At 42.2% G+C, this 9,055-nt stretch overlaps 1 protein-coding gene across 1 annotated transcript in view; it reads left to right on the forward strand.

Moving 5' to 3' along the window:
* Positions 1-5,580, forward strand: part of TNFRSF17 (TNF receptor superfamily member 17) — an 80,170-nt gene extending 74,590 nt beyond the window's left edge. The window contains 3 exon segments of the mRNA XM_021698023.1: positions 3,031-3,256; positions 3,577-3,740; positions 5,303-5,580. Coding sequence (XP_021553698.1) covers positions 3,031-3,256; positions 3,577-3,740; positions 5,303-5,580 — 668 coding nt within the window.
* The last annotated feature ends 3,475 nt before the right edge of the window (positions 5,581-9,055 follow it).

Genomic DNA, 9,055 nt, shown 5'->3' on the forward strand with positions numbered 1-9,055 from the left:
TCGCTGTGTCTCTCTCTGTCAAATAAATAGATAAAATCTTTAAAAAAAAAAAAAACTATACTCAGTCTATAGTATTTTTTTTTAAGATTTTTATTTATTTGTCAGAGAAAGAGAGGGAACAAAAACAGGGGGAGCGGCAGGCAGAGGGAGAAGCAGGCTTCCCGCGGAGCAGGGAGCCCGATGCGGGGCTAGATCCCAAGGCCCTGGGATCATGACCTGAGCCGAAGGCAGTTGCTTAACCGACTGAGCCACCCAGGCATCCCATCAGTCTATAGTATTTTCTATAGCAGCCTGAATGGACTAAAACACCACCCTTGAAAAAAAAGATTCTTATTTAAAGAATAATTATTCAAGAATAATTATTCAAACAGTACCAAAGATTTTTCAGTGAAAACTAAGTCTTTTTTCCCACCCTAGCTTATGTCTATATATAGATATATATCTATATAGGTCTATATACCTACTATTCTACTTGTTTTTTTTTTTCAAGTAGTCTCCTTGTTGGGCTTGAACTCACAACCTTGAGATCAAGACCTGAGCTGAGACCAAGAGTCTGATGCTGAACGGCCTGAGCCATCCAGGCGCCCCTGCCTACTATTTTATTTGTAAACACAGCAGAACAAATTACACACTTGCTCAGTAACTTGCATTTTCCACTCAGTGATGTATCGTTCATATGAGAACACATCTGGTGCATTCTTTCTGATGGCTGCATAGTCTTCCACCCCAAGTCTCCACTGATGGAAGGGGTTTTGTGAATACAAATGATGAAGCAGCAAATATCCTTGTGCACCTTACGTTAGGCACCTGGCCTCACACACATCTGTTGGAAACAATTGTGCTTCTTTTCCCAAGAGTTAGCAAAGCTTTGTTCTTCTGGTTTCTACCAGACTTCCCAGGCATGGCCCACACTGGCTGCTTCTCTTTCTCTCGACTCCTAAGTACTTACAATATGGCTTCTACCCACAAACATACTCAAGGCGCACCAGTGACCTCCTTCCTTAGTACATCACTTCTGACTTTTCTGTAGAATTTGACCTCACTGCCCATCCCGTCCTGAAACTCTCCTTGCTTGGCTGTTATGGTGGATGATCTTCATCTTCCCATTTCTCTAAGCGTGATTTTCCTGGGACCTTTGTCGGCCTTATTGTCTGGCAGGAGCTTGAGGGAGTGGAACCTGCTGGGTTAGCTCTTGGCCCACACCCATTTACCTCACTGCCTGGACCCCCAGAGGAATGGGAGGTTTTGATCAAAATCTGAATTCACACTCTCTTTTAGGCTCAAACCCTTCATTTAAAAAAAAAAGTGTTGTGGGCGCCTGGGTGGCTCAGTCGGTTGGGCGACTGCCTTCGGCTCAGGTCATGATCCTGGAGTCCTGGGATCGAGTCCCGCATCGGGCTCCCTGCTCAGCGGGGAGTCTGCTTCTCCCTCTGACCCTCCTGCCTCTTGTGCTCTCTGTCTCTCATTCTCTCTCGCAAATAAATAAATAAAATCTTTAAAAAAAAAGTGTTGTTTTTAATTCCCACATTTTATGTTATTATTATCACTATCTTAATATTTATTATGTACCATTTAAAAAATATGAAAAGGTGTGGGGCACCTGGGTGGCTTAGCTGGTTAAGCATCTGACAATTGATATTGGCTCAGGTCTCGATCTCAGGGTTATGAGTTCAAGCCCTGAGTTGGGCTCCACGCTGGGTGCGGGGCTTAAAAAAAAATACCAAAAGCTGTCAACAGTAACAAAGAATACAACAAAAGAATAACACAACAAATACCAACGTATCCGCTATTCGGCTTAATAAAATGTGACCAACACAACTGGAGGTTCTTTTGTACCCTCCCTGCACCCCAGAGATTATACTGAATTTGGAGTTTGTAATTTTCTTGCATTTTAACTGAGTCCTGAACTTCTGACTGACCTCTCTGGATATCTCTATATGGGTATCCCACTTAGTATGGCTAAAAGCAAATGCAACTGATTCCATTTATGTAAAAAGGAAAATGCATTTGCCCTATCATCTATCTATCTATCTATCTATCTATCTATCTATCTATCTATCTATCTATCCTCAGAAATCCTTCCAGAAAGATCTATATCAGGGGTTGACCAAACAGAACACAAGCCTGTTTGCAACTTCTGTGAGACATCAAAACGTTAATTATTTCTGGATGCTTGGACTATGGATAGTTTTTCTATCTGCTCATTTGTGTTTTCTAAATTTTCAACAATGGAGCATGGATTACTTTACTACTAATGCCCCAAACTTATCTTCCCCTCAACCCTCTTACCAATTTAGCTTTTACCCCAGACATCTCTATTTCTTTTTTTTTTTAAGATTTTATTTATTTATTTGACAGAGAGAGACAAAGTGAGAGAAGGAACACAAGCAGGGGGAGTGGGAGAAGGAGAAGCAGACTTCCCGCTGAGCAGGGAGCCCGATGCGGGGCTCGATCCCAGGACCCTGGGATCATAACCTGAGTCGGAGGCAGACGCTTAAAGACTGAGCCACCTAGGTGCCCCATAGACATCCCTATTTCTGTTGGAATTCTGCAATTCTTCACAGGTCCAAAACCTGGGAGGCATGCTTGATGCCCTTTTCCCTGTTTCACATTCCATCAGTTCTTACTACACCTTGTGGTTGAGTGGATTTCTATCTCCCCTGTTAGATTTTAAGTTCTTAAGGGGCACAGGCTTTGTCTCCCTGGGGGCGCATCACACAGCACAGCTCAAAAACAGATGGTCCAGAAATGGTTATTGAACCTTTCTGCCTGATGCCTCAGGCATGTCTGTATACCTTGCAACAATCACCTGGCTTATTTATAGAAATTTCCTCTATAAATAAGTGGTTTCTGTTTCAGGTATGGTTTGCTCTTGATATTTACACTCCATCTCTGACCCTACCCCATCCTCAAACTTAGAAACTGGAATTAGAGCTGGTATTCAAATCCTTAACCACAGTACAAGTAGCCAGCCCCTCGTAAGAACTAAGACATAGTTGTGAAGTTCTTTTTTTCCCCTCGACATTCTAGCTGCTGTCAGTACATTTGCTGGGGAATTCTCGACGAGATTTTACTTGTCCTTCCATGCTGTTCTTTCTGGCGTTTCCTTGTTTCTTTTTGTGATCCCGTTCCAGATGGCTCAGGAGTGCATCCAAAATGAGTATTTTGACAGATTGCTTACTGCTTGCAAACCGTGTCACCTTCGATGTTCTAATACCCCTCCTCTACCTTGTCAGCATTATTGTGATGCAAGTAAGTAATACTGCTTGAACAATTAATTCATTGGTGTGACCTATTTTCTCTACATTGACTATTTATTCGAAGAATAGACATTACAGGGAAGAGGGTGAGATCTCCTGAATCAAAAAGAGAAAGGAAATAAGGCAAGTATTTAAATGCCAACAGGAGCAAAGTAATTACTCAGAACTGAACTCAATTTTATTCAGCGCTGTTAGCAACATAGATTTTATCAACTCTTCTAATTAAGTGTTATTTAGAATTTACAAGTCAATGCTGATGAATTAAGGGAATTGGATGGCAAATAATCTTTACTTGATGTGGATATTATGTTGTCAGTTCATTATCTCTCTGATATTCTTTTAATTCAGTGAAAGGAACGAATACAATTCTCTGGACCTGTTTGGGCCTGAGCTTGATCGTTTCTTTGACAGTTTTCGTGTTGATGTTCTTGCTAAAGAAGATGAATTCAGAACCATCAAAGAACAAACGTAAAAACACAGGTTGGTTTGATGTTTAGTCTTGGAAATCTATTTCCAAGAAGTGGCTATTGTGAATTTCAGTTCCTTCTCATGCTCTTTTTTTTTTTTTTTTTTTCTGTGATGAGTATTTCATTTGGTTAGAGCCCTTTTGAAAGTGTGTTAGAGGACAGTTGTGTTAAACGAACTTTTGGGAAGGAGCAAGCTGTCTTCTTTTTGGTTCGCAGGTGCCCCACAGAGCCTTACTTCCCCCACATTCTTCCCTCAGTAATTACTCTTCTGAAGTACGGAGGCTTCCTTGGCAAACATCCATCTCTTTGACCAAAGTTAGCACATTGATTAAATGTCTTACTCTCAGAAACTGCTAGCCGGGTCTGCTACTATCAGGAAAAAAGTATTTGACAAGATCCATGGCCATATTCTTAAGACAAATGTAAATGCTGTTTACTTGGGTGAATATTTTACTGCCAAAAAAACTGCTAGAAATTAATAACCAGCTGTTCTTGGAGTATTTGAGCAGTCATTTTAAAGATTATTATCTTTATTAAGCAGCAGAGAACCAGTCTCAGAGAAGTGAATGTTCTACTTAAAGGCTTTTTAAGATAAAAATATTTCTGCTGCACCTTTGCCCATGATCTGATTCCCAAACACATTGCAGCCGTTGGCCTATTTCTTGATGCATTTATTTTCCGTGCATAATCTGCATTAAGCACCCAGCTCATTTGTAGTAAAGAGAGGTAGATGGCTGTTGCCCATAATTTACTCACTTTTCTTTTTTTCTTGTGCCTAGGGTCTGAGAGACAGGTGGGGAGTGACTTTAAGTGTGACATTCTGGAAGATGGAGTTATTCTGTGGCAGGTTGGGGAAGTAACAAAGCTTACCTTCACCAGCATATAAATGGGGACATAATAGAGACTCCTTCCTTACATGATCACAAAAGATTCATTATAAAGGAAAAATTTGATTTGCTACCAAATGCTCTGTAAGGGAAGCATCTTTGCTTTGAATTCTAAAGTGTCACCCAAAGGCTCATTTTGGTGTGCTGTAACATATGGTAATCTGTCATTTCACCAGTGTCTAATAGAATCAATACCTCAATGCCTCCAAGGGCCAAGTGGGCAACCAGTGAATGCAATGGGCCAGGTGGAGATTTCAACAGTAGAGAGCCTATGCCCTTCCTCAAGGAGACAGGTGCTCCTGACTCCAGCCAACTGTTCCCATGTAGGAATGTTAGCTACCAGTTACCCCCCCCCCCCTTTTTTTTTAAAGAGACCAATTGCCTCGATTTGCAGGTGAAATCCCTTGAAATTTGTTTGTTTTTTTAAATCTCTTGATTTTTAAAGGGGGGGTCAACATAAAACATGTAAGCAAACACTTAAAAACACTGTATGGGCCTAAACAAAGTCTATCTTCAAATCCAATGTGGCCTGCGGTCTATCAGTTCGTGACTTCTAGTGCAGGAACATACTCATTTGTTTTGTAGGAGATCTGTCTCCATGGCTTGGAGCCCTAATGTGTACTGCTAAGACTGCAGGACTGCACCACCTGGGAAGTTGGGGTTAATGGTTGTGTTTCTGCATAATCAGGATCGACTCTCCAAGACCAGGTGAACGCTGACCAGGAGGAGGGCCGTGCTAGCAGGAATGGTGAGGAAGTTCTCTCGAGGGGCCTGGAGTACACAGTAGAAGAATGTACCTGTGAAGACTGCGTCAATTCTGAATCAAAGGTCGCTTCTGACCATTTCTTTCCACTCCCGGCTATGGAGGAAGGTGCAACCATTCTCGTCACCACGAAAACAAATGACTACTGTAACAGCCTGCTAGCTAGTGTCACAGAGATGGAGAAACCCATTTTTACCAGATAATCAACCATTTCAACTGGTGTAGAGCTGCTTTGAAAATCCTATGTCAGAAGGATGATGTATCACATCTCTTTAGGATGATTGTACTTATCAGTTGCTGATAGAGCTTTTTGTCCTGTAATTCTAGAAAATCTTTATGTTAGATGTACTTCCCTACCTTACTGTTGGGAACTTAACTGGAAATTTCCTTGGTTTCATGATTAAATTCTTGACTCACTGAAAAAAAAAGCACTGCAATGTGTAGAGCCATAGTCCCATATTTCTATGGCTAGCTCCCTTCTCTCCTATACACACACACACATATATTTCAAGCCAGATTGGATTTTTCTCTTTATTATTAATGGAAAGCAAGGTGATCCTATGTACTCCTGGATATAGGAGAAGCCTAGAATCAGCCACACTAATTTAGTGTGCAATGCGTGAGTGCAAGGCTCCTGACCTTGTGGGCTTTCAGCTTAATGGAGACATCAGGCATTATTACAATCCCATAAATAAATGTGTAATTGCAAACTAGGACAAAGGTATAGTAGGTATCATTTTCAGACCCCAGTGCAGGTAATAATAATGATGGCTAAAACTTAGCCTTACTAGGGGCGCTTGTGTGGCTCAGTCAGTTAAGCGTCTGGCTCTTGATTTCAGCTCAGGTTATGATCTCATGGGTCTTGGGATCAAGCCCCGTGACTCAGGCTCTGTGCTCAGCAGGGAGTCTACTTTAGATTCTCCATCTCTCTTTCTCCCTCTGCCCCTCTCCCTGCTCACACTTTCTCTTATTCTCTAGTAAATAAATAAATCTTAAAACAACAACAAAAACGTAGCCTTACTAATGTGCCAGGACTGTTCTATATGCTTTACCTGTACTAACTCATTTAATGCATACAACAAATCACAAGGTAGGTGGACAATTATTACCTCCATTTTACAGATGATGGCAGAAACTGAGTCAGAGGAAGGTAACATAACCAGTAAATGGCAGAGCCAGGATTTAAACCCAGACATCCTGATTTATTTATTTTTTTCTCTTCATATCAATTTAAGTTCATTTGAGTTCCTCAGCTCTTTGGGCTACAATCTTAAGTCATTATTGGGGGAGGGGGTCCCTCCCTGGGGTTGTGCAAAGGTCCTGAGGTCTTATGGGAAGGTTATGCAACAGGTGATGATGCCCTCCGATAATATGTTGACTTTGATCATTGTTAAGATGCCCACTGACAAAACAGCGTAGACCTCAAAGTCTTGGGGCTGTGGCTTTTGTGTCAGGTTTGGGAAAAGGGGAAACTTGGTGAGCCCTTTTTACCCATTGGGGGCCATTCCAAGTTTCCATTCCAGGCCCTTGAGGACCACAGGAGACAATATAGTACAGTGGTTAAAGTACTGGCTCTTGGAGCCAGATTGCCTGGACTTGAATCCTGGCTCTGTTACTAGAAGTTACAGACTTTGGGTGACTGTGAAAGTTACTTAACCACTTGTGCCTCAGTTTCCCCATCTGTAAAATGGAAATAATAATAGTATCTACTTATAAGGTTGTTTTAAGGATTAAATGAAAACACACACACACTCATTTGCATACATACATGTGCATGTATATATATATAAATTTTTTCATGAAAGTATCTGGTTTATAATAAATACTTTGAGTTACATTGTTGTGATGATTTTTATTAATCCGCTTGAATTGTAGTCTGAGAGCAGGCACACACTCCTTTCCTGTTCTACAGCTGTTACAGGAACAGTATATGGAATACTGCTCCTAGCTTCTCACAGGCCCTCTTCCTCCCCAGCGCCCCCAACATCTCCTCAATGAGTTTAGTTTTTCAAGGCTGACAAGAGCTGTAGACTTTAGGCTCTTAATTCTTGGTCTTTGAGGACTAGGTGAAAATCTCAGAAAAAAGGAATTATAACGTTTCAAGGGGGTGGTTGGGGATAGAATAGGTAAAGGACAAGCTCTGATGTCACTCACTTATCCTGCCTCAAGTGCCATGAAGGAAAGGTACAGGGCGCTATGAGAAGGTAGAACATATCATCATGGTGACAACTCCATGAAGCAGGTATGTGATGCCTTACCAAGGGTTACAGAGGCAGGAGGAACCAAACTAGGCTTTTGGGGGTGGAGGAGTTGAGGGGGTGGATTTAGGCACATAGACTCTTCAAAATTACAAATTCACAACAACTATAGAGTATAATTTTGGAAAATGGCAAAGACAGCCCCACCAACCAAACACACAAGTATTTTCATCTCTCCATTCTCTCAGTCCCTACACATGGTCATACTTTGACACGATCGTAATCATGGCATACAGACCATTTTGCATGGGACTTTTTTTTAGTTAACTCATTGTCATTGGCCTTTCCCCATGTTTCCATCTTTATAATTAGCATTTTCAACTACTGCAAGAGATTCCTTGTGAAATGGGCCATGATTTGCTTAGCTATTATTTGGTGCTTTCCACTCTTTCACCGTCATAAATAACGCTGCCCTACAGCCTTCTCCAAACAGCTCTTGACTTCTGCTGAATCCAAAAGATAAATTCCTGGGGGCCAGAGGTTTTGTGTTGAGAGGCAGTGTAGTAGGAAGACCATGGAGCTGTGGGTCACACAGGACTGGGCTGGAATTCTGGCTCCATTTCCCTGTGGGGCCTGTTCCTCAATCCAGTGTTTTCAACTGTGGATCAAGATTTATTAGTGGATCAATCAACTGTCTCATTCAGCATAAAATAAAAAAAAGAAAGACAAATAGAAGAGACTACATTACCCATGGAATTGTTTTATTAAACATCTCCTTAAATGTATGCATGTGTGTACTGGGTTGTGATGTAAAATGTATTTTTTTTTTTACTCCGGGTTTCAGGCAAAATGCCCTTTTTTTAAAAAAGATTTTATTTATTCATTTGAGAGAGAGAATGGGAGAGAGAGCACGAGAGGGGGGAGGGTCAGAGGGAGAAGCAGACTCCCCGCCGAGCAGGGAGCCCGATGCGGGACTCGATCCCGGGACTCCAGGATCATGACCCGAGCCGAAGGCAGTCGCCCAACCAACTGAGCCACCCAGGCGCCCCAGGCAAAATGCCCTTTTAAACCTTTCTGGGTCCCCTTTCCCCCACGTATAGAACGGAACAGCAATCTGAGCTTCGTATTATGAACACGTGTTGGCACATCATCCATCCACCTTCATCTCCAACGCCACCACCCTAGCCCCAGACATATTTCTTGCTGGGCAGCTGACTGCAATGGCTCCCTAAGCAGGTACCCTTTCTCCACCCTGCCCCACTACAATTCATTCTGAACCCAGGAAGAGTAATCGTCTTAAGACCTAATTCAGATCGTGTCACTCCTCCGCGTAAATTCTTGCAATGGCTTCCCATTCCCTTATACCCTCCACCCTGCTCTCCTACCTCCTCTCTCTCACCCACCCTCTGGCTCCAGTCAAGCCCCGAGGCAGAGCCTTTGCACTCGCTGTTCCTTCTGGAACACCCTTCCTGCGCATCTT

This window comes from Neomonachus schauinslandi, chromosome 5 (assembly GCF_002201575.2).
Source record: "Neomonachus schauinslandi chromosome 5, ASM220157v2, whole genome shotgun sequence".
Taxonomy (NCBI): domain Eukaryota; kingdom Metazoa; phylum Chordata; class Mammalia; order Carnivora; family Phocidae; genus Neomonachus; species Neomonachus schauinslandi.